Raw genomic sequence first — 26,120 nt, 5'->3', positions numbered from 1 at the left:
TGTTCACTAGAAATGGGCATGGAATGGGGAAGTGGTGGTTTGTGTTGGTTCGTTCCATTGCCCAAACCAGCGCTTCATTTCATTTTTGTGATGCATATGGTTGCTCAAACCAGTTTGTGGAGGTATAAAATTCACTGGGAGTCTTTAGCAGGCTCTCCTCCACTTGCCCTTCCAAGCTTGGCGAAGTTTGGATTTGGAATGTCCAAGTTATAGCCCCCCTCCGCCAAGCAGGTGTTCCCAGGAAAGCTCAGCTTCAGCCCTCAAAACAACTAGCTCTTCTCTCTTTATGCAGCTAAATGAAAGCAGCAGGGTCAGGGTGTCAGCTCCCATAGAGTAGAGCGGGAGTTCCATGATTGGCTGCCAGAGCTGTCAATCAAGCTGTGGACAACTGCTGTGGGCTTCCAGAAGTCCACTGCCAGTTTTGCTTCAGAATTGATTGAATCAACATCAATCAAGCTATGGAGAACCGCTAGGGCTTCCAGAAGCCCGCTCCCAGTTTTGCTTCGGAATTGATTGAATCAACACCAGGCTGCCTGAGAAAATGTACTGCAAAAATGAACTAAATGTTTGAATCATCAAGGAAAAAGGGTGTTTCATTTTCCAGTTTGGGCATGGCATGAGCAAACAAGCTGGTTCAAAATGATCTACGGATCAGCTCGATTTATGGTTTGTGCCTATCCCTAGAGTTAACCCAGCTGTTTTGGAAAGTGATTAAAAGACTACCATGGCATGTTATGAGGGCTGGATCTGACCTAAATGGGAACCTTGTTGGGCCAGGCCATGTGTGTGTGTCATAAAACGTAATGCCAGGTAGCAGATATAAACTTTATAAAGGACACAGACAAATACAATAAAAGTTTTTTAAAAACCCTCTTAAAACATGCTTAAGATTAGCGCTTTTGCAATATTTTGTTTATGTAACAGTCTCTGATAACTGACGCCTCTTGTTCTGAATTATTCCATCAAAATTTGGAAATAATGCCTGTGCTGTTGCAATCTTGAGTAACTGTTCAGGTGTTGTTCAGGTGTGTATCTGTAAGCTGCAAACTTACTTTTGATTTATTGACATTCATTACAGAAATCTCATGATCAATGCTTTGAGCCTAAGACCCAGAGAAAAATATGAAATGGCTGGGCACTGCAAGCTTTTGTACATAAATTGCTTCATGTGCTGGTCAGCCAATGGAGAAAATAGAGGCTTTGCTCTGTAGCTTGATTGAACAAGCCCCCACCCTGATACAGAAGAAAGCAAGAGAGGGAGAAGGAAGCAGAGAGCAGTGAGTTGCTCGCGGGCCTGATAGGAGCCTTCCAGGGGCCTGATCCATCCCACAGGCCACATGTTTGACACCCTGTTTTACAATCTTTGTCTCAGTATAGTTACAGGTATAGGTAAGGGCCATTGTCAAATCTGCCCTTTCTTGGCAAGGTGCCTGCTTCCTATGGCTCTGAAATTCTGTTCTTTGCTGCACTTAGTTCTTTAACTCCTTATGTAGCTTAGCCCGCCTAGCGGGATAGGGTGGGGTATAAATCACAAATTGAACAAAATGCATACCTGGGTTCTCATAACCACCACCTCCGCCCTCCCGCCCCCCGAACAGTATCATGCTTCATCTGTGAACTTCTAATAATATAATTTCAGGAGGGTGTTATTTTTCTGAAGCTGTTTTTGCTTTATCTTGCCACTAGTTCACAGGCTCCAGTAAAAAGTAGTAGGCTTGAGAGCCAAATAACTTTTTATGCTTTGTACCCATTTTAGAAGAATTCATCACTTACCACAGAACTAAACTGAAGTTATGTAGAGGCACTCCTAATCTCTCACACACTTCCTTCCTAGACTTTGATGGAGTTCTTTACCATATTTCCAATCCAAATGGAGATAAAACAAAAGTTATGGTCAGTATTTCTCTGAAATTCTACAAAGAGCTCCAGGAACACGGTGCTGATGAGGTAAGAATAGACGTGTTCGATAGTATTTTTCCTGAAATTGTAAAGCAGATTTCTTCATTGTTCACATATTTTTTAGCACTGTTGCTTGTCCTCTAATGTTTGCAGCCCTATTATTGCCATTTTATGTCCACTAAAATAGATCCCATCCTTTATCTTGTGTCTTTTTTAAGAACTCTGTCATTCATGAAGTTTATTGCTTCCTCACACTTTATTTAAAAAAAAACCCTCAGAAAATGGTAGTGGCGTGGTACAGCATAATGTTTTACCTTCTTTAATTTAAAGTTAGTAATGGTGGCTATTGCTGATTCAGAAACTGGCTCCATTCATGAGAGCTGAAGCTTACAACTCTGGTTTAAGTTACAGCTTTTGACAGATGTTGCCTTAAATTGTCTGGGGCCTACCTGTCTCAGCTTCTTTCTAGGTTAAACTGCAGTCTTCCTTAATGGCTGCCGATTTGACATTGCCCCCTATGCAAATGGAAAAGTGTGCATGATGGCCATAGTCCTAGGCACAGTAGAGCAAGCGCAGTGCTAAAGGACAAACTGAATCCTGTTTCCGTAAATAATTAATGAAACTCTAGTATACTGTCAATAACGTAAGTAGACCAACGTGGTCGATACCAGCTCTTTCTCAGCTGGCTGGCTGGGATATTACCATTAGGAGGTCTGAGTTCCATCTCTGAAAAAGAGTGCTTTTCGGTGGATAGAAAGTATGGAAGCAGACCGTGCTACTTCGATTCGAGCAGTCCTTTCAGACCAGTGTGTCTTAGTGAGTTTGCATCCAGCTTCAAGCTTTGATGTGTGAAGTGGCGAGTTTGGTTCGTGTTGAGCTGCAGGTCTGTTGCAGAGAACCATTTATGGCAGGAAAAAGCAGTCTTCTCTATGCCTTGTGGTTGGATCTCTCGGCAGAAAATGTGACTCAGTTCCTGAAACGGTTTTCAGAGGTTGCATAACTAAATGGGGTTCCTACTGCTCCACTTAGCAAGAGGAGATGTTGCAATTGGTGACAGGCATATATTAAAACCGTTCATAAAACTACTTTGAGTCATTTATAGATATATCTAAGAACTGTCTCATTTAAAAACTTAGGTAGTAACGACTAATGCAGATGCCACACAATATATTTATAACACTGCTTGCATTTATGGAAACCAGGGTTGGAAGTAGCTGCTTTTTGAACAAAGGAGAAGAACTATTTAAACTTACCCCTGCCATTTGCCTATTCCAGATTTTTCTTCCTCCCCAGGAGTTCCAGATATGGGTCTACTGTTCTGGAACCCAGTAGGTGAAGGGGTACTGTTTGGAAAAGAGATTAAAGGAGAGTGTTACAGGAAATTGATCTGCTTTGCTCAGAACCGTCTCATTTGGAGCAGCTTTTCATAAAATGGCAATTGAGTTTTAAATCCCATCATACGGTTCTAAATTGCTTTCTGGCAAATAAAATGGTGGATAAAAGGAACTGGAGTTGCTGTGTGCCCTGCCTCTGAAGGAATGGGTGGAACTAGTGTTTGAAGAATAACCCCTAACCACCCACCCACCCTGCACACCTATACACACTGTACTCCTTAGATGCTAGAAGAGTATTTGTTGAGACAAACAGGATAGAGAAGCATTGTATTGCAAGTGGGAAATTTAACCCAGCCTTTTTCACCAGGACAGTTGTCTGAGTGGCAGGGTATAAGCAGAAGAATGGAGCAATTGGAAGTTCTGCTGGAGGAGTGATTGGAGTGTGGGGTATTCGTAACCCAGTTCTAGGTTACAAACTTGGCAGTGAACAGCTTAGCAAAGTGCTTCCTCAGGTTTTAACAGTGGGCTTTGTAAATCTGCAATGAATTGTGTTGGTACAGGGCCCCAGTGGAGGATAGAAGCGGCAGGTGAACTAACTTTTAAAATATTGTTGAATTGTTTTTCTGGGGACAGCTCTTGACCAATAAGACTCACGAATGCTACTCTATTTTATTGAGAGGTTTCTGATTCTTTTAGGGACCCCAGTTATTTCTGAAGACTGATTGGGAATGGGTGGGATTCAAGTATCACGACTGGGTCAAATCTGGAACTGTAACGATGTCTTCTGGTCTTGTGTGGCGTTGGCACTAAGTGATGCAGTATATCAAGGATTTGCCCTTTTGTCTTGTAGGTGATAATTAATCCAAGGAATAAGATGCAGAATTCTATGGCTTCCTGTTCAAACACAGCACTAGTGATAGGAGCTCCCTCTCCATGGCCTCTGCCTGTGCCATTAGCAGAGAGGGTGAATGAAGTCTATATTGAGCTCTCTCTGGGTATTTTGTGATTAAATCTTTTTCTTTTAAAGCCATTGCAAGCTGTAGTGGAAGGGCTTTTATAGTCCTTTTCCTAGTGCTGTTAGCGTGTGGGCAGTCTGCATCTTCTTGGTGTAGCTGCACATGTACCAGTGGCCTGACCACTCGGGTACACCACCGAGAGACTTTGTTTATGCTTTGTGAGACTGAGTGATACAGCTGCAGCTATTCAGAGGTAATCACAAGTTTTGAAAAGAGAAATTCCAGCTGTTATTCTGTTACACGATTGCATATTTTCCTTGCTTTGGATCCTATGGAGCATCCCTGCCAAGCATACACAATCATAGAATCATAGAGTTGGAAGGGACCTCTAGGGTCATATAGTCCAACAATGCAGGAAACTCACAAACACTTCCCCCTAAATTTGCAGGATCTTCATTGCTGTCAGATGGCCATCTAGCCTCTGTTTAAAAACCTCCAAAGAAGGAGAGCCCACCACCTCCTGAGGAAGCCTGTTCCACTGAGGAATCGCTCTAACAGTCAGGAAGTTCTTCCTAATGTTGAGCTGGAAACTCTTTTGGTTTAATTTCAACCCATTGGTTCTGGTCCTACCTTCCGGGCCACGGAAAACAATTCCACACCATCGTCTATATGACAGCCTTTCAAGTACTTGAAGATGGTGATCATATCACCTCTCAGCCGCCTCCTCTCCAGGCTAAACATCCCCAGCTCCTTCAACCTTTCCTCATGGGACTTGGTCTCCAGACCCCTCACCATCTTCGTCGTTCTCCTCTGGACCTGTTCTAGCTTGTCTATATCCTTCTTAAAATGTGGTGCCCAAAACTGAACACAATACTCCAGATGAGGTCTTACCAGAGCAGAGTAAAGCGATACCATCACATCACGTGATCTGGACACTATACTTCTGTTGATACAGTCCAAAGTTGCATTTGCCTTTTTAGCCACGGCATCACACTGTTGACTCATGTTCAGCGTATGATCCACTAAGACCCCTAGATCCTTTTCACACATACTACTGCTAAGACAAGTCTCCCCCATCCTATAACCATGCATTGGATTTTTCCTACCTAAATGCAGAACTTTACATTTATCCCTGTTAAAAATCATTGTATTGGTTTTAGCCCAGTTTTCCAGCCTGTCAAGGTCATCCTGTATCCTGTTTCTGTCGTCTTCTGTGTTTGCAACCCCTTCCAATTTACTATCATCTGCAAATTTAATAAGCATTCCCTCTATTCCTTCATCCAAATAATTGATAAAGATGTTGAACAAAACAGGTCCCAGGACAGATCCTTGAGGCACTCCACTTGTCACTCCTCTCCAAGAGGATGAGGAACCATTCACAAGCACTCTTTGGGTGCGATCTGTCAACCAGTTACAGATCCACTTAACGGTAACAGGATCCAAACCACATTTTACCAACTTGTCAACAAGGATAGTATGTGGAACTTTATCAAAAGCCTTACTGAAATCAAGATAAACGATGTCTACAGCATTCCCCTGATCTAGCAAGGTAGTCACTTTCTGAAAAAAAGAGATCAGGTTAGTCTGACATGACTTGTTCTTGAGATAGCCATGCTTGCTCTTAGTAATCACATCCACTGTTTCTAAATGTTCCAGGACCGACTGTTTGATGATTTGTTCTAAAACTTTTCCAGGTATAGATGTCAAGCTGATGGGTCGGTAGTTACCCGGATCGCCTTTTTTCCCCTTCTTGAAGATGGGGACAACATTTGCCTGCCTCCAATCTTCCGGCACCTCTCCTGTTCTCCAAGAATTCTCAAAAATAATAGCCAGAGGCTCAGAAATTACATCTGCAAGCTCTTTTAGAACCCTTGGATGCAATTCATTTGGCCCTGAGGACTTAGTTTAATTTAAAGAAACTAGGTGTTTATGTACTACCCCTATGCTGATCCTAGGTTGGAACTTCATACCCTCCTTATATGTTCTGTTTTTGCCATGTTGAGCACCGTTTCCCTCAGAAGAGAAGACTGAGGAAAAGTAGGAATTCACCAGTTCCGCCCTCTCTTCATTAGCTGTTACAATTTCACTTTCTTGCCCTCGCAATGGGCCTACCATGTCCTTGGTCTTTTTCTTATTCTGAACATAAGAAAAGAACCCTTTTTTGTTGTTTTTAGCATCTTTGGCCAGCCTAAGCTCATACTGAGCTTTAGCTTTCCTAACTTTTTCTCTACAAGCTCTTGTGATTTGTTTATATTCATCCTTATAAGGCCCTCCTTCCAATTCCTAAAGGAGTCTTTTATTTCTCAAGTCTTTAGAGAGCTTTATGGAGCCACTTCGGCTTCTTTAGGCTTTTTCCATTTTTTCTTCTCATAGGAATCGTCTGCAATTGCACTTTCAGTATTTCGCTTTTAAGAAACTCCCACCCCTCCTGAACCCCCTTCCTCCTAAGTATTTCTGACCATGGGATTTTACCAAACATAGTTCTAAGTTTATCAAAGTTTGCCTTTCTGAAGTCCAACCTATAAGTCTGACTACGTATAGTTTTTCCCTTCCCTAAGACTGTAAATTCCAAATCACATGGTCACTACTGCCCAGGGTGCCCACTATTTCCACTTCTTCAATCAGTTCTTTCTTGTTGGTGAGAATCAAATCCAAGATAGCAGATCCCCTTGTTTCCTTCTTCACTTTCTGGAAAAGGAAGTTGTCAGCAAGACAAGTCAGGAATCTGTTTGACTTTTCATTTTTAGCAGAGTTGGACTTCCAACAGATGTCCGGGTAATTGAAATCTCCCATGATCACTGTATCCCTTCTCTTGGAGAACTTTGCAATCTGCTGTAGAAGTATCTCATCCAAGTCCTCTGCCTGGCTTGGTGGTATATAGCAGACCCCCACAATAATATCACTGTTATTTCTTACTCCTTTTATTTTTACCCAGAGACTCTCAACTGAGCTGCCATGCTCAGATTCACATATTTCCTCACAAGTATATGCCTCCTTCACATATACTGCTACACCTCCGCCCTTTCTCATTTGCCTGTCCCTTTTAAATAAGTTGTACTGCTGAATCCTAATATTCCAGTTGTGAGTGTCATCCCACCAAGTTTCAGTAAGGCCTATTATGTCATAGTCTCCTTCCTTTATTAGGACTTCCAGTTCCTCCTGTTTGTTTCCCATACTCTGTGCATTAGTGTAGAGACATCAGAATCCGCGTTTTATGCATCCTGAGGGTTTAGTTTCTGTAAAAGCCTGCAAGTTAATCATGAAGTTCTTTCCTGCTTTCCTCCAGCAGCCCCGGAGACATCTCAGACCTGATGCTGGAGGTAGCAGGACTTTAGGAGGCAGAAAACCATGCAGCCTGGGTTCCACAATGTAAAGGAACCAGACAGATAGATCCAAATAGGCAACCGTGTTGGTCTGAAGTAGTAGAACAAAATAGGAGCCGATTGCACCTTTAAGACCAACTTAGTTTTATTCAGAACGTAAGTTTTCGTGTGCATGCACACTTCTTCAGACGAGGAATGAGGTACAGTAAGCAGAGCCCCATATAGCTGGTGGGGTTTGGAATGCCAAGTGGTACAAAGTTAAAAACCAATAGCAGAATAGTAAAATTAACAAATTCAGAAAACCTTCGATCTGGGTTGCATTAGCGTGGGAAACCATAAAACCGTGACATGTGAGAATGCCTGTTAATTATTCTATTGCTAATAAACCTGGGTCAAAAAGAAGGCATGTCTTTCCCAGAAATTCCCCGGAAGGAACCAGACAGGCATCACAAAATGTGAGGGGGACACTACTGGAACAGGATGACTGTTTTGTATGATCGCTTCCCAACAGGCTACATGATTTCCAGCATCAGGGTTTGGGCCTTGGGACTGCTGGAGGAAGGACAAGGGGGGGAGAAAGGAGCCATGTTACAATCATTCTGACGCATGGCACTCATAAGAGCCCAACCCTTGTTTGTAATGATGAAACAAATAATTACCCAGTTGTGTGTTTTCCTTTTACACTAAAGCAGCTTCAGTATTCAAACTTTGGCCAAAGGAAGACTTCAAAGTTCCAATGAGCCTGATAACTATCATTAGGGTTTGTAGAATCTTTCGGGCTCAAGTGCCGTGTTCTACTGGAGAAAGTTTTCCTTCCAGACGTTTCGTTCTCAGCTTTAGGAGGCAAAAAACCATGCAGCCTGGGTTCCACAATGTAAAGGCACCAGACAAATAGATCCAAATAGGCAGCCGTGTTGGTCTGAAGTAGTAGAACAAAATAGGAGTCGATTGCACCTTTAAGACCAACTTAGTTTTATTCAGAACGTAAGCTTCGTTCTCCTTACCCACTCAATGCACAGCAGCCAAGAAGGTCAGAGCGCCTGCTCCGGCTGCAACGCCACTGAGGATGTTCTCCGCAGGTGAGAACGAAACGTCTGGAAGGAAAACTTTCTCCAGGAGAACACGGCACTTGAGCCCGAAAGGTTCTACAAACCCTAATGATGTTACCAGCCGTGAAAACCTGAAATCTTTGATAGCCTGATAACTGTTTCACTGAAATCCAACCGGGAATTACAGTGCTACCTTCTTTTAAGACATTCTGAAAATCTGGGCATACAGGCCATTTATCCAAAGACAACATGCCATCGACAGTTTTACTAAGGTGAACGAGTGATACAAGGTGAATTCATAAATTTTGGCAAGACCTGGGCAGCTTTGCTCTTTCTTTCCAAATTACACTATAATAACCACAGGAAGTGTATTGACTATGTGAAATACATAGTCTCATAGGGAAAATACATAACTTGCAGATGACTCCAGCATAGATATGAGAGGCTGAAGTACTGGGAATTTATTTTTTTGTTTGAGGATATTTAAATCTAGAGTTCATCAACAAGGATGGAGATGGTCAAGTTTAAGGGCCAAGATCTTTGACTGTGGAAAGGATTAGAGAGTCCGTTACATCTTTGATACCCAGTTATATAATGCAGGAGGCTCTACTACTTTCTTGGAACTCATGTTAATAATGTGTCACCGAAGAAATGAGGCAGATCATACTGATCCATTGTAAATCCAGTTACGGTATATTAACTGCTCACAAGCCTGCTTCCTCTTTAACTCCATAGGCTATTGGGGGGGGGGGTTGACATGGGGGAAGGAAACTGTTTCACTCACCCTTGGTTCATCTGCTTTTTATCTTTTCGAGCAGTCAAAAATGTTACCAGGCACTGAAAACAGCCCAACTGTATTCAGCTTGCCTTCTGCCCAAGTGAGGGTCGCAGCTACGGAATATTGAATAGCTTTGCTACCTTGAACTGAGTAATACTGAAACTGGTACCCCAGCGAAGCACTGCTGAAATAGGATTTGATGGTAGTGAACAACGCCGTCAGGTTTCACTGTAGTCTTTTTTTGTCAGTGTTGCACAGTACCTTCATTTCTGCAATTGCAACTTGAGGTGCCAGAAAAGGTTTTGGGTCTCCGAAAACCATCTTGCACGTTTGCAGTAACTAGACAAGGTTTAAGGCTGTTCAAGGCAATGCCATAAGGGAAGGGTCGGAAGGGGCCGAGGAAAGCAGATGGGAAGAATAATTAAGTTCAGCAATTCTTTTCTTTTTTTCCCAGTTGTTGAAGAGAGTGTATGGAAACTACTTGGTAACTCCAGAGTCTGGTAAGCCTCTGTTACAATTTGTGCTCTGCTACTTGTTCTTTTTTGCCGTTCCAATGTAATTATCCCCCTGCTTTTCAAAAAAGAAAAATTACCCTTTACATTTTCAAGCCAGCTAGCAGTTGGGATCGCCTTGTCACAGTGCTGCATAAAAGCATCCCCCCTTCCAGTGTTCTGCACAGAGAGCTGAGAACATCAGAGCTGTATTTCTCAGCAGCACAAACTATGATTCTGGATCCGCCCCCAAGCAAGCCCCCGCTCTTCTAGTCAGGGATTCTTTGTTCTGTGTAAAGAGACTGACAGGCACTCAGAAGCCCAGAAAACCATGGTTACCTGTGACAGTGCTGCTTCCCACTCAGTTACAAAATAAGAGTAGGAACTTGCACTCCATATTGGGGAAAGGAACAGAAATTGTATAGGGGGAACATGTTGATTTCAAGCAGTTGATATGAATGTCTGGCCACTAGGAATATGGGAAAAAATTATGGTTGACTGATCTCATGGGATATTTTGGTCTCCAGAAGTGGTGACCGGTCAGAGAGAGGGGAAAGTTGCAAGGACTATGTTATTTCCTCCTCCTAGGTTATAATGTATCTTTGCTATATGACTTGGAGAACCTTCCTGCTGCCAAAGACTCTATTGTGCACCAAGCGGGCATGCTGAAACGGAACTGCTTTGCCTCGGTCTTTGAGAAGTATTTCAAATTCCAGGAAGAAGGAAAAGATGGGGAGAAGAGAGCAGTTATCCATTACCGGGATGATGAGACAATGTAAGAAATAATTGGTCTTTCATCTGCTTCGTCCCAGCATCGGTTTTGATTACAGCCTTATTACAATATGTCCAAAACAGTAGCTACATATATTGCTGTTTGTTGGCGACAAGTTCTTTAATATATGTATTTACTGCAAGTATATGCTGATTTTTCCCCCTGGTGGGTATGAAAAGAGGCTTATATCATTCTCCTCTGTCCTGTTGCATCCTCACAGCAATTCTGCGAGGTATGTTAGGAAGAGTGTGTGACAAACCCAAAGCCACCCAGTGCGCTTCGACAGAGGAGTGGGGATTTGAACCTGGATCATCAACATCCTAGTCTAACCATTGTATCACACACACTACAGCACACCAGTGATCAATCGCTATAGACAGGTTTTGGCACTTTTCCTGTTTCCTCCAAAGTAGCCAAGGCAACCCTTCTTGCATTTTATGATTCCAACAACGCTGTAAGATAGCTTGCCCTTGAAGAGGATGACTGGCCCAAGGCCACCGAGGAGCTTCACATCAAAGTTGGCATTTCAGCCCAGGTGTCCCTGGATGTAGTTCAACTCTGTTAACTGCTATGACCCATGGCTTACTACACTTGAAGTCTATTTTGTAAACATGCAGGCATCCCATCATTTAGACCACTCATAAGACTTATCGAAACAATCCTTGTGGGTATAAGACTGCAGGTTCAAACTGTGATCCACTTTTTATGCTAAAGGTGTAAATTATAGTTAAGACTTTGCTTCTCCCAGAAAGAGGTATGAGGCCTATGCGCATACAGTAGCTGTCACGTGGAGGCAACTTTGAATGGTATGCTGAGTACAGCAGCTGATCTTGTGGACTGGGGGGATCTCTATTACCACAAGCTTTTGTGGGTTGAGAATTGAAATGGTAAGGAACAGAGTCATGGGGTTTGGGGTTTTTTTTATCTAGTTGATGCATAGCAAACCTTTAAAATCCAGTATCCTTTTAGATTCCCTGCAATGAAGATTTGGAACTCTTACGGTGTCCTCCTTTCTTCCTTCTTTCTAGGTATGTTGAATCAAAGAAAGACCGTGTCACAGTTGTTTTCAGCACGGTATTTAAGGATGATGATGACGTAGTGATTGGAAAGGTGTTCATGCAGGTATGACAGTTAATACTCCATATAGTTTTAGTGATTATAACAGGAATTTTTGTTCCGGGAGTACCAGTGTACCTTTGAAGTGAAGTAATTCCACAAATAGGTATTGAGATCTGCTGATGCTTTGAGGCATTTGTGTTTCTGGTAAGAATATTATATTAAGCTGGGCAGGGCATATTTCTAGGATGGAAAACCACCGCCTTCCCAAGATTGCTCTGTATGGCGAACTTTCCACTGGCCATCGAAATAGAGGGGCACCAAAGAAGAGGTACAAGGACTCCTTGAAGAAATCCCTTGGCACCTGTCGCATCAACCATCACCAGTGGTCTGACCTAGCCTCAGATCGCAAAGCATGGAGGCACACCATCCACCAGGCTGTCTCTTCCTTTGAGAACGCACGCATAGCTGGTCTTGAGGACAAAAGGAGATTGAGGAAGAATCGCACTGCTACAGCACCAACCCCAAATCAGACTTTTCCCTGCAGCCACTGTGGCCGGATCTGCCTGTCCCGCATTGGTCTTGTCAGCCACCAGCGAGCCTGCAGCAGACGTGGACTACTGCACCCTTCTTAAATCTTCGTTCGCGAAGTCAAGCCGAGAGAGAGAGATTATATTAAGCACCTACAGTCACTAAGTGTTATACAAAGAATCTTATAAAACACTTAGTAGGTTTTACCATACTAGATTATATAGGTTATCTTATAGCCTGTTGACCTTTAGGAAGGTGTTTTACATATAGGAACCAGCAAAGGAAAGAAGACTAGGCTTAACTTAAAAGTACATTTTAATTTTGTAAAAGCCATGTTGTACTTTTATAAAAGCCATTGTAAAATTTTTGTAAAAGCTCACATTCAGCATCTGCTTTCAGCATTGGGACACAGCCCGTAAGAACTGATGAAAGGGCCGTTGAAAGATGCAGAGTGTATCCGCAGAGTTCTCACACAGTAGGTGTTGAAGAAAAGGCTTCCAGATCAGAGGGTGGGGTTTCCAGATTGACGAGAACCTCATTTCTTGAAATGAAATGATGCTGAAAAATTAGCATCAAAAGGAACAGGTGGGAGCATAGCAAGACAGAAGAGACAAATGGCATCAATTCAAGGGCAAGAACTTTAAGGTGGAAAAGGAGACCGCAATGGAGAGAAAGCAAATACTGTTAGACCAGAAGCAGCATTTAAAGCTGAATGAAAAGGTGAAAGTGGGGAGACAATTAATAAAAGAAATGTTAAGAACGAGCCAAAAACTTTGATACATAACGCTGCCTTCTGAAATATGTGCTAAAAGAACTTTTTCCTCCAAGCCACAGGTGTTACCATTCTGAGTCACATCAGCTTGCTCTATTAAACATGTCGAGGTTAACATTAACTTCCTGAACTGCTCTGCTCATGGCAAAAACTGCAGTTGACTAACCAGTCAAATAACTTAAATTATTCTGCCTTGTTTCATTTTTAGGTGTTAAGTAATACCACAAGCACAAATTTGATGAGACTGATTCTCCAGGAGCAGTCACTCTGCCCTCAGGCTTCTGCTTTCCGCAGCTCAACTGATCGATTCTCCGCCAGTTGCTGTGTGGCTGCATTTTGACTAGCAGCTCCTTCCAATGTCCCCCACGGCTTCCTGATATCTAAAAAACAAGATCAAGAAGCCATGGGGGAATTGGAGGGAGCTGCAGGTCAAAATACAGCCGTGCGGCAACTGGTGAGGAATTGATCAGTTGAGCTGGGGAAAGTAGAAGCCTGAGGGTGAAGTGAGTACTTCTGCGGAACCAGACTGTCAATAGGCTGAGTTTCTTTTGTTCCAAGATCTGGCAGACATTTCTAGAGCATTGTGGGACACAGCTAAATGCATGCTTTGATCTCCCCTTGATATAAAGGGAATCTTAACATTGGAGACTGAAATATATAACATGGGAGATCCATGAACAGAACTTCCAGTGTATCTTTTTTTTTTTAAATTTGAAGTGATAATAAGCAGTGTTTGTGTATATCAGGTTTCCTTTCTGTTATGAAAATGATCCAGGAGAAAAGGGATGAAAGACACTGCAGTCTCTGTCCAAATTGGGAGTGGGGGTGGCTGTATGTTAGTCATAAAATCTAAGTTGGGAGTTGGGAGGCAGTACATATCTTGATCCACATTCAGGGCAGTACATGACTCAAATCCTCCAGTACGGTAGAAATATTATTTATTTTTCTGAGGAAGAGTTCCTGAAGTAGACAATACCAGATGGTTTTGGTTGTCACTATGAAATAAGATGGAAGCGGCATTTTTGGACTTTTGGGTTTTGGTGCCTCGTCATTGGCGGCGGTTCGCAGAGCTCGTCTCCAGCACCCCCCTCCCCCAAATTGCGTGATAGGAGGGGTTCCCCATTTGTGGAGGTCCCAGGCAAGGGTTCCCTGACAGCAGGGAATTCAACAGGGGCTTGGAAAATCAGCAGCGGCCGGTTCCTGAGCCGCCTGTCGCTCCAATACTCCACCATAACGATCATCGTTTTGATGGCACCAAGAGGTGAATGCCCACCCACTCTCCTATCCTAGTGATTTCACGATGTGTCTTTTTTCTGTTTTAACTAACGAAACTATGCCTTGCACATAAGTTTATGCCTTGCACATAAGTTTATTTTGGAACGTTACTGATTAGCTAAATTCCTACTATAAAACCCAACTTGACTGTTCAGAAGGAGGGGAAGAGGTTAAGACCCTCCCCTCACGAGAGCAGCTTCTAAACAAAAAAGAACAAACATAACAATTGTTATTGTCTCAAACAGCATGAGTTGGACTGAATATATATTTTTGGATGAATCTGGTTTAAAATTAAACAAGTATTAATTGGACTGTTAACATGCTATGTTACAACTCAAAGGCTGAATGTGACTTTAAATCAGAGAGACTTATCTGATGTTTTATTGGGACTTTATTGGGATTTTAATTGGAATTTAAGAGAAAAATAATTTTTTTCAAATGGAGATCTGGAGGATTTGTTAATAGGGATTTTGAGTTATTCCCCAGTTTTTACTACTGGACTGAACTATATTGTGGAGAAGATGGCGCACCAAGCGGAAACAGGATCAAAAGGATTTTTTGGGTACCATATCTTCTATACAGCAGGGAATTGGTCTTTTAGCAAAGTTGATAACAGACCGGGTGCCGAAGCTTTTTGAGAAATGTAATGAAGCTGAAAATATACAGGAGCAGCTATATCAAGGTGTTCAAGATTCCTCTAATGAGTCTGGAAAAGTGAATAGACAAGTGCCTGAAAATGTCCTGTGAATTCAAGACGAAGGCGGCATACGCACTTTCGCAGGAGAAACGGAAACTACAATCTGCTAAGAATAACAAAAGGGGGAGTGACTTTGATTTGGCTCTAACATTTCCTGTAGAACTCATGAGTTATCCAAGGGGAAAGTTTGCGGATTCAATAAAAATCTACAGGTCCATGGCAAACTTCAAGAGAATCAAAACTTGGAAGACTTTTAAGAAGAAGGGACTGTAAATTTTAATTTTTTATTTGGTTAACATCGATATAATACAATGGAACTGGTAAGATCAAAGAGAATTAAAATCTGGAAGGCTTTTAAGAAGACTTTGTTTTTATTGAGCTAATATCGGTATAATATGGTGGAGCTGGCGTAATACTTTGGAATGGGAATTTTGATTTTTAGGACTTTATTTTTATTATAAACAAAAGCTGAAATTTAAAACAGAATTTTTTTATTATGTGGATTGTAAATTTAAAACTGGATTTTTATTTTTACGTGGATTGTTATTGCTTAAATTGAATGCCAAATCTGCTTGGGTTTAGAAATTGGTGATTTTAAAGTTCCAGGAAACATTTAATAAGTGTTCTTAAAACAATTTTTAAAATACATCTCTTATTTTTATCAACCTATAATAACTTAGAGTATATATGAATTTTGTAATTTGGATTATTTGTTTTCTATTCCTAACTTTGAAACTCCCTTCCATCAACTTAGACAAGTAATTTAGTTGAGGCTGTGTTATAATGATGTGTTGTTTTCTTTTTGGCAATAAATAAGCTTGCCTGGCAGACTAAGATTCCTAGTTCATACTCCCTCTTTTCTATATAACAAGATATTTAGGTATATACTGTTTCTAATAATTTTTAAACAATTTGTATTACTTTTTACGCATATATCTTATTTCTTTTAGTTCATAACAGCTTAGAGAATACATGAACTTTATAACTTGAAAGATCTGCTTTCATCCCTAATCTTGAAACTTCCTTCCATCAACGTAGACAAAGGAATTTAGCTGAGGCTGTGTTATAGTGTAGGCTTGTTTTTCTTTCGGTAGTAAATAAGGTTGTCTGGTAGACTAAGATTTCCTGTTTGTTTCCCTCCTTCACCTTTCTTTTTTTTTCTTTTTTCTCTCATTGTAGGTATTAAGAATATATGAATCTGATTTGTAACATGATAGATACTAATTGAGAAGTTATTAGTAGGTATTTTTGCAAAGTAGTAGTTTTATATAAAATCATAAAAGGTCACAAAATGTTTGTAGAATTTAATGGTAATTAGGTAAAATTGGGATGCTTTCAGGTATAATGAACTCTGTATTTTCTTTTATAGTAGAAATAATTGTAAGCTGATTTGGTTTTTTTCCGCTGCATTTTCCCTCTATTCTCTCCCCCTCCCTCATTTAAACTTAATAAAACTTGCTAAAACCAGAAAAAAATAAATATGATGGAAGCCTAGAAGAAGAAGAAGAAGATGATGATGATATTGGATTTATATCCCGCCCTCCACTCTGAAGAGTCTCAGAGCGGCTCACAATCTCCTTTACCTTCCTCCCCCACAAAAGACACCCTGTGAGGTGGGTGGGGCTGGAGAGGGCTCTCACAGCAGCTGCCCTTTCAAGGACAACCTCTGCCAGGGCTATGGCTGACCCAAGGCCATGCCAGCAGGTGCAAGTGGAGGAGTGGGGAATCAAACCCGGTTCTCCCAGATAAGAGTCCGCACACTTAACCACTACACCAAACTGTCTCTCCTGTCTCTCTGTAGAAATTACAGCCGTAGTGTGTGGAGATCAGAATTCCTTGATATGAGGTGTTTGCATTTCCTGAAAGGAGGCTGATCTTACCCCTCTTCAGAAAGGAGTGCCTGTTCATTTTGGTTTCTGGCTAATGATAGTTTTGTTTTGCCATTTCCCAGGAGTTTAAGGAGGGTCGTCGTGCTAGCCACACAGCCCCCCAGGTTCTCTTCAGCCACAGGGAGCCTCCCTTGGAACTCAAAGATACCGATGCAGCAGTAGGAGACAACATCGGATACATCACCTTCGGTGAGTGGGTAATGCGCTCAGCTTGGCAAAGCTTTGATAGCTGTTTCCCTCCTCAAAATCCTGGTTCTGAAATGCATGAGACGACTTCTTTGCAAATCTAGTTTCAGTATTTCAAGAGCCCAGCAGAGCAGTGAAAATGGCTCTCAGTTTATTTATAAAAAATGGTAAGCCGCAATTTTCATTAAACGGGGTTGCTTAAATCAGTTTGACAGCATATTAAATATACCAAAGAATGAATAGTTAATACAGAACAGTAGAAGTTAAAACTGCCAGAGACCCATTTGCCAAAGGAGGGCCCCCCCCCCCCAAAAAAAAAATAGAATAAAATTGCTTAGAGCCGTGATAGGTGATGTGCATTCTCCAGACTGCTTTTGAAGAACTCTATCTGGAAAGTCATGGTTGATTTATGAGGAAATGGGGGAAAATGTGTTAATCTGGAGTAGCTGGTGAAGACAGATATGGTAGCCGTATATGTGCTAAAATCGCAGCATCCAGAAGTCATGAAGTTTCCAGTTCATTGCTTGTGATTGCTAGCTTAATTATTTTAAAAGCTGATTCAGGGTGTCACTAACATATACAAATAAGCTGTGACCCTGTGTCATGGGATGGTTGCAGTGTGCCTTTTAATGCTCAACAAACTGCTGTTCAAGGAACGACTGTCTTGGTCCTGAAGGAGGTATTGGGAAGTACATTAAATCATCACTTTTGTCCTCTTCTGAAAACATGCAGATTCTGAAACGTTGCTTATATAGGGACACAAGGTAACCCTTAGGAAGCATTGGCGGCTGTGGCTGCTGCCTGCTCTACCTTTTTCCATTAATTGCCAATATTTGAATTCATTGTGATCAAGATCCTTGTAGTTAAATTTCTCCAAGTATATATACACATGGGTGTAAACCATTCTGGATGCTGAGCTGAATTACCCTCATGTGTGGTTCAGATTGTTCTGAGATTTTGCTGAAGGATACACCTAGAACTTGGCGTGCTACCCCTGTGTTATTTTCCCAGTGGCCAGATGTGAGCTCAGACCTCCTAGTTCTGCTGTGAAACAGGCCCTTGGAAAAAGCAACATTTGTTCTAAAGCAAGGAATTGAAAGGTGTAAACCTATTGCTGTTCCCCAACCACAGTAAAGTATTTTGAATCACAGGCAACCTCATCTAACTACTAAACATAAGAGAAGCCACGTTGGATCAGACCAGTGGCCCATCCAGCCCGACACTCAGTGTCGCACAATGACCAAAACCCAAGTGCCACCAGGAGGTCCACCAGCAGGGCCAGAACTCTAGGAGCCCTTCCACTGCTGCCCCCTAAGCACCAAGAGTACAGAGCATCACTGTGCCAGACATAGTGTTCCCTCTATACCTTGTGGCTAATAACCACAGATGCTCCATATGCACAGCTGTTCAGCCAAAGGATTCCAGCCTTGAAACAGTGGAATAAAGGAAGCTCTGCTGAAACAGGCTCCTGGTTATGTAAGAACTATCGCTCAGCTGTGGAGTGCTCATGAGACATGCCTTCCCCTGAGAGCTTTTCTGCAACGAGAAGAGGATGAGAAACTCCATCCTGTTATCTTTTCCCAGCTGCTCCATGATTGTAGATCTCATTGTTCAGGCATCATTGCTACACGTTCTTGGGATGAACCCCGGAGGCAGTGTCTGCTCGCCAAGAGGAACTTCAACACATAGCAGCTAGGGAGCGATACCATTGACATAACTAGATCCTCGTGAGGACCACTTCCTGGCGTTGAGTTAGCGAGAATGACATTCACGCCATAGTTGATTAAGAGGCAGCGTAATACCTCTTCTTTGTTCAGGAGACTTTGTGCCAGCGCGGCTACACGTTTTGCTTTCTCTAGTTGTCTGACAGCGCTGGAATGACAATGCAAAAGAACAATGGCAGCACAATATATGGAATACAAAGATATTGTGCAAGACACACACTCTTGAATAGTTTATACAAAATTAAGTAAATTGTATTGTGTCATATAATGAACAGCCTACAAAAGTAGGCGTACATTCATACAAACAGAAATTAAAGCCAAACAAGAGTCTCAAATACAGTGTTTCAGGGAGGACCCCTCACAGTCTCTTAATTTTCCAAACAGAGTACTAAGACTCAACAATAAAGTTCCACACGAGTCCCTCCGTTGCTTGTTGGCTTCTGAAGGAAAAATTCTTGCCTTCACGCAAACTCCGGCTTTGATTGCGTTCCGCTGTTCCTGCAGCTTCCTCGTAAGCCAGCTGAAAATTCCAGCCAAGTCCTCTCTCAAACGCCCATTTCAGTATCTTAATTGGCGGCTTCTATTGTGTGTCTTGCACAATATTTTTGATATTTTTGTATAGCACTAGCATGACGGCTACCAAGAAGTTCTTCCAAGGTATGTTAAAAGAAAATTCTTCACGGAGGATCCAGATAAGAGTAATATTTTATCGGATGACGTTCAGGGAATGAATAGAAAAGCTGTGCCATCATCGCTCTGAGGCAGAGTCAGTCTATGCGCTAGCATTGCAGGGAGACTTAAGATTATCGCAGACCTCACATCAATTCTGTTTTGCTGCTGTTTGGAGGGGGGGGGGGGCGGACCTTTGTCTCACATAGCCTTGTGGCGATTGGTGTGGAATGAGTATTCTTTTTGTCTTCTTTGCAGTGCTGTTCCCCCGCCACACCAATGCCGCTGCCAGAGACAACACCATCAATCTGATTCACACATTCCGGGACTACCTGCACTATCACATCAAATGCTCCAAGGTACACGGAGGGCATAAATAAAGGGCCCTGTTGATTCCTAGTGGAGTTGAGGAATCCAGTAACGTTTGGGGGAAGAAGATGCTATTTCAAGGGGTTTGACATTTAGAACTTCTTCCTTCCTTCATATGCATAAAACGGCTTCGTAACATTGACCTGCCGTATTCTTGCCCTTGTGTCCACGAAGCTTACATCGGGGGAATTTTCTCCTGCCGCTCCCACACCTTGGTCTTCCCCCCCAAAAAAATATTTGGCTGGGGAAACTGGTGGCAAGTGGCTTTTGTCCTTTAACTCAAACAATTGTACATCTTCAGTGAGCCAGAGGCTTTTGAACAGATGCCCGTAAGTGGTGCATCAGCAGTGGTAAATTATGGGATGCAGTGCAGAAAACTTTGTGCAAAACAATGCCATGCAACTTTCAACCCACCAGGAAGAGAGAATAAGTTTAACTATGGGCGTTTTCGCACTGACCTTACTCGGGAGCGACGTCCCTCTTCACCGCGCAGCGTCTGCGTGGATTTCGCACTAATTGCTCCGCAGAACCCGGAAGAGCCGCAAAGTCCCGCGGCTTTTGTGTCGCAAATGTAAACTGGCCAAAAACCAGTTTACATTTGCAACGCAAAAGCCGCGGGACTTTGCGGCTCTTCCGGGTTCTGCGGAGCAATTAGTGCGAAATCCGCGCAGACGCTGCACGGTGAAGAGGGACGTCGCTCCCGAGTAATGTCAGTGCGAAAACGCTCTGTGATTCCTGTTTCCAGTTTTACTATCCCGCTGATAAGAAGACCAGGAGTTATAGAGTATGTCCCTTGCCATAGCATCTTGCACCTTTCGTTTCTGTGTTTCCCTTTCTAGTTTGGCGGAATGTAAATAGTGTGATGGATTAGGCCAAAAGGTGCACTTGGATTGTAAAGGACTGCCAGTGTTTCTTACTTCTGTGCATTGACTCTCTGCCGGCTGTTGTGCAGATCTTTGGTATTGGTTGTGATTTTAGAGTGGCTAGATAAAATAAGAGCTTCAGAGTTCTGAGAGCTTTCAGCTGCATTTTTTCTCTTTCTAAAAATAAAACACAGGCTTACATTCACACGCGCATGAGAGCAAAAACCTCAGACTTCCTCAAAGTGCTGAACCGTGCCCGGCCAGATGCAGAAAAGAAGGAAATGAAAACAATCACGTGAGTATCAAAGGGACAGCTTTCTTCCTTTTGCTTTGTGGCTTTTCAGTTCTTTTCTGCACTTGTTATAGTGTAGACTTGGAAGGACAGAATACACTGGAGAATTAAGTATTGCTGTCAAAACTAGTGACAACTGATAACAGGGTTGATCCTTCCGAGGTCGGTAAAATGAGTGCCCAGCTTGCTGGGGGGAAAGTGTAGGTGTCTGGGGAAGGCAATGGCAAACCACCCCGTTAAAAAGTCTGCCACAAAAACGTTGTGAAAGCAACATCACCCCAGAGTCGGAAACAACTGGTGCTTGCACAGGGGACTTACCTTTAGAGCTCTGTGATGCAAAGTGGTAAAGCTGCAGTACTTGCAGTCCAAGCTGTGCTCACGACCTGAGTTCGATCATGGCGGAAGCTGGGTTCAGGTTGACTCAGTCTCCCATCCTTCCAAGATCGGTTTACTGAGTACCCCGCTTACTGGGGGGAGGGGGGGAAGTGTAGATGACCGGGGACGGCCATGGCAAACAACCCTGTAAAAAGTCTGCCAAGAAAACATCACGATGTGATGTCATCCCCCTGGGTTGGTAGCAACTCAGTGCTTGCCCAGGGGACTACCTTTACTTCTATACTTCAAAAAAGTCCTTTACTTGGAATAAATGGTGGCCTGGAATTTGAGGTAGTAAAGCTCTGGTGCCTTTAACCACGCATCAGGCACCTCATGAGTCTGTGTCTTACTCCAAAGCCTTAGTAAAGTCAGTCCTCCAGTGACTTGAGTTAGTGCAGCCTCTAATGGGCCACTTCATACTTCCAATGCTGCTAGTTTGTGTGGCACAAGACCCACTCTCTGGCTGGGATGTTATATGTCTGAGTAAGAACAGACTGACTGTTCTTACTCTGGTGACCTGGAAGACAGTCTGAGCTGCTGAAATACATACAATAAGGTGGGAAAGTCTTCCGTTTCTGGTTTTGGGGAGGGTGGTGAGGAGTGGTTGTGAGCCCAACAGGCTGGTGTAATTAGTCCCAAAGGCTAAAAAAAAATAAATCCCAATTTTTAGATTGCTTCTGATTTGCATGGAGGAATGGTTGACCTTTGCCCAGAATTCAACAGAAATGTCATTTCTTAAAGGGCTGTTTATTTTCTCAAAGTAGCTCAAGGTCTGTCTTAGGCAGCCTTTAGGTCTAGTATGATTTATTCCTGGGGTATCAAGCGGGGAACAGAACCAGCCCATCTAGGTCTATTATCCAGTCTGCAGACAAGGAAAAGGAGGGGGGGTGGCAGCAGGAGCAGTGAAAATAACCACTGGAAAGTCCCCCCTTCCTCTCTCAGTTGGACCAGGCTGCCCTCTCTCCTCCTATCAGAGGGGGAGTTGCCAACTCCTTGTCAGTACACATTTATGCTGGGCCTCCCCCCTCCCCTTTGCTCCAGCCACTGTCATTATCACCTTCTCTGCCCGCTTCTCTTGCTCTTTCTCCATTATGATGCTGGAGAAGTGGTCCTTTGCGGGGAGGGAGGGAGGAAGTCATTATGTGCGGAGATGGGGAGATGCTGATGGAAATGGGGAGTGTAGCAGTGGGGATATCAGAGTGAATAAAGGACTGGAGGGGAGGGAGCACAGAAGGGAAGAGCTGAAGTGCATGCAACGGGGTGCATGGTGGGAAATGTGATTGGGAAGCCATGGAAGAGGAGGAAGAATATAGCTGTTGGGGTGAGGATAGATATTGAGTGTTTTGTTTGGAGAGGGGGTGGCACACAAGAGTTGGGAGACTAACAGAAGTCTTGAGCCACCTTAAAGATGATGGAATTTTGTTGCATCATTTTTATTTTCTAGGCATCTGTACCTTGCTTTTCTTCCCATGTGGGGATCCAGAGCAATTTATGAGTATCATTCTCTAGTCTGTTTTTGTTCTCTCAACAACTGTGCAGGATATGTTAGGCTGTGAGAGTGACTGGCCTAAAGTCACTCAGCAGCTTCCATGGCAGAATGGGACTTCTGAACCTGTGTCTCCCAGTTAGTCCTCATGTTCGAATCGCAGCACTAGGGATGGACTTGAACTGAATTATGAACCAGGCTTCATCACAAACCGGGCCAGTTCATGAGCCACCCGTGAGCCATTATTGTTTTTGTGCTGGTTTATTTGGTTTGTGGCCATCTCTGGAGTTGCACTGTCTCAGCATGCCTTCACAAATGGAGGGAAAGCAAAATTGCCTTCCCTTCACTCCTGGAAGCATGCCACAGCTGCGGCGGCATGACTAGGGGAGGGGAGGCATTTTAAAATGCCCCCATTTCCTCTCTGGAGTCATGCCACCTTGGCAGCACTCCTCCACAAATGAAGGAAAGGCAAATGACGGGATGGAAGGGGAGGTATTTAAAAATGCCCCCTGTCCATAAACCTGAACCAGTTTCGGAAACGGAAAAAATCGTGGAAGTTCACAAACCATGGTTTGTGAGACCCCCACGAACCTCCATTTTCCTGGTTCGTGCCCATCCCTACTCAGCACCATGAGGTGTCTGTGTATCTATGTGGAAGATCAGGTCTCTTAAGTGGGGCTGATGTGCATGGAAGGAGTGGTCAGTGGGAGCAGACTTGAGATTTAGAGGAGAGTGGATTGGTGTGGATGAATCTCATAGATGGTGGAAGGAAAAGGCTGATTTGGGAGTTCTGATCATTAACAGATGGCTGGTGAATCTGTGGAGAGTTCATGATTCTTGTGGTAGATTGAGCAAGTGTTGGAAGATAGTGGCTCCAGTTCCTTGGCGTGTTTATGTGTACATTTTGGAGAGGACCTCTCTAAGTGTGGAAGAAATCCTGCTTCACACACAAAAATGCTTTCAGGGTTGTAGAGAAAATTGTTTCTGATCTAGTGTAGTGGGGAAGTGTATTTTCAGAGATGGAAGAGGACCCTTGGGATTACTTGTGCTAGGGAGCAGGGATTGGATGAATTTGGATGGTTACACCTCTTTTCAGCAAAGATAGACCTGCTTGTTTCTCTGCCTAGTTCTAGCATCTCACAACCTTGCAGTATTTGTTTTGCAAACGAGCAAGTTCTAGACTTAGGCCTGGTCTACCATATGCGGCAGGAAGGGGCAGCAGAAAGGTTGATTACAAGTAGGGAATGACACTTCTCAAAATTCCCCCGCAGCAATGATTTCCTGTAAGTGTAGAACAAGCACAGTATGCAGAGTGTGAAACCACTCTGCATATGCTTCCCCCACCCCCACCCAGAGGGAGATTTTACATAGGCAATGTTTAAAAATGTGTCCCCTTCCACCTGGTGCAGCCCTATCCGTTCTGTCACTTAATTTTGCTGCTTGTGTAGACCAAGACTCAAGGGAGAGACTAGCTGAGGAGGAAGGTATGGATTTCTGCAAGCATCCTGAATTAAATGGAACTTTCCTAGGCAAATATGATTGGAGAAAGTGGGCAGGAAGTACACCTAGAAATCTGCAGTCAGAAGACTAAATCTCATGATAGAGAAGAAGAAGAAGATGATGATGATATTGGATTTATATCCCGCCCTCCACTCCGAAGAGTCTCAGAGCGGCTCACAATCTCCTTTACCTTCCTCCCCCACAACAGACACCCTGTGAGGTGGGTGGGGCTGGAGAGGGCTCTCACAGCAGCTGCCCTTCCAAGGACAACCTCTGCCAGAGCTATGGCTGACCCAAGGCCATGCCAGCAGGAGCCAGTGGAGGAGTGGGGAATCAAACCCGGTTCTCCCAGATAAGAGTCCGCACACTTCACCACTACACCAAACCGGCTCTCCAAGAGAATGAGTCCATGTAATGGAGGCCTATTTGCATGAATAGTTGCACTTTGAATTCTTTGGATTTGTAAATGTGGGAGGTGGGGGAGAAGGGTGGTACAGGTGAATGCAAGATGAAATACTTGGTGCCACTGTGCTAAATGAGCAAGAAAGTAGAAAGAACCTTTTTACTGAACACCTTTTGAATTATTCCCAGGGGGAAGACCTTTGCATCTCGCTAACAGCTGTAAAGAGGTGGAGTCAGACATCTGGCAGAAGGCTGGAGCACTTGCTACCTGATAATCGTAGCTTTTAAACATTGCACCTCCGGGCTCTTAAGGAAATAAATCCAACTGGGTTCTGTTTTCTACACAAGTTTGGGAAATGATCTGCAAAATCGAGCTGTGCTTGCAAGGACTTAATAGTTCAAACAAAAAAACAAACCTTAATTCCATTTTGATCAACTTTTACTTTCTTTCCTTTTCCCCCTTTTTTCAAGCTGTTTTGCTTTGCAGTTACGTTTACCGGTAATGAGTTGCAGTATTTCTTATGAGAATAATGCAATATTAACTTGTTTTTTTTTTCTTCTGAGTATCTGAGTTCACAACTCTTGTATCTGAAGAAATATTGTTGGGATTCATTAATAAAGGAGATCTTTCTATCTTAATCATGGTTTATGAGTAGTCATTAATAGATCTGCATTATTAAATCAGAACAAGGTATATGGGAAAGAGCAAAAAAATGAAGGCTGTTAAGCGGTGAAGTTATATATGGGTTGAATCTCACAGATCCACTCTGCTCAAACTAGGAACACTTTCCCTCTCATATGAAGCTCTGGCTTCCTTGCACCAGGAAAATGTGCTGTCATTAGCTGAATGGGAGCCAACCCTAAGTTAGAAAAAACAAAAACAAAACCCAGACACTTCTACATGGTCTTTTCAACAATTAACATTTTTCTAGTTTTAAGTTCCACAGGTTCATGTCTCAAAGAACCTTTTAGAACTTTGAAACAAAATCAGTTTGTCACTTTTAACCAGGCACATTTTAGACAAAGAATGCTTTCTTCTGGATTGTAACTACTTTTGCTAGGGTCTCAGTTGTTATACATAGCACTAGCACGCTGGCATTGAATTAAGAATAGAGAAGGTTATTAGTGTTCACTTTTAGCTGTGTTGAAATGACTTTAAAGTGTTCACGGATTTTTTTAAGCTAATTTTCTGATGAAGGAAAATAGTGGAAAAGATACGGAATTTATTCTATGCCTCATCTTAAACTTTTGAATGGAAAATTAAGATATTGCAGTTAATTCTTTTGCCTCCTTGCAGTCTTTTGTTCTATTTCTGACACCATGGCTTCCAAGACTGAAATCTGTATTGGTGATGGAGCCTTTTAGTAAAGTAATGGAAGTAGCTGTGATGTGCCATAAGCGAATGTTGAAAGATATGTGATACATTTTAACA

The 26,120-nt window shown here is 42.8% G+C and overlaps 1 protein-coding gene across 1 annotated transcript in view; it reads left to right on the top strand.

The window, feature by feature from the left end:
- The window catches only part of ARPC2 (actin related protein 2/3 complex subunit 2), a 52,968-nt gene extending 27,641 nt beyond the window's left edge, over window positions 1–25,327 (top strand). Inside the window, exons 3-10 of the mRNA XM_060261213.1 lie at window positions 1,835–1,947; window positions 9,794–9,839; window positions 10,419–10,605; window positions 11,631–11,724; window positions 16,885–17,011; window positions 19,660–19,760; window positions 20,828–20,928; window positions 24,878–25,327. Coding sequence (XP_060117196.1) covers window positions 1,835–1,947; window positions 9,794–9,839; window positions 10,419–10,605; window positions 11,631–11,724; window positions 16,885–17,011; window positions 19,660–19,760; window positions 20,828–20,928; window positions 24,878–24,902 — 794 coding nt within the window. The 3' untranslated portion in view covers window positions 24,903–25,327. The remainder of the gene's footprint in view (window positions 1–1,834; window positions 1,948–9,793; window positions 9,840–10,418; window positions 10,606–11,630; window positions 11,725–16,884; window positions 17,012–19,659; window positions 19,761–20,827; window positions 20,929–24,877) is intronic.
- The last annotated feature ends 793 nt before the right edge of the window (window positions 25,328–26,120 follow it).

The sequence above is a fragment of the Heteronotia binoei genome, chromosome 21, assembly GCF_032191835.1.
Source record: "Heteronotia binoei isolate CCM8104 ecotype False Entrance Well chromosome 21, APGP_CSIRO_Hbin_v1, whole genome shotgun sequence".
NCBI classification, from domain to species: Eukaryota; Metazoa; Chordata; class Lepidosauria; order Squamata; family Gekkonidae; genus Heteronotia; species Heteronotia binoei.
Note: the sequence above shows the minus strand (reverse complement) of the source record. Positions and strands in the feature narration are given on the sequence as shown.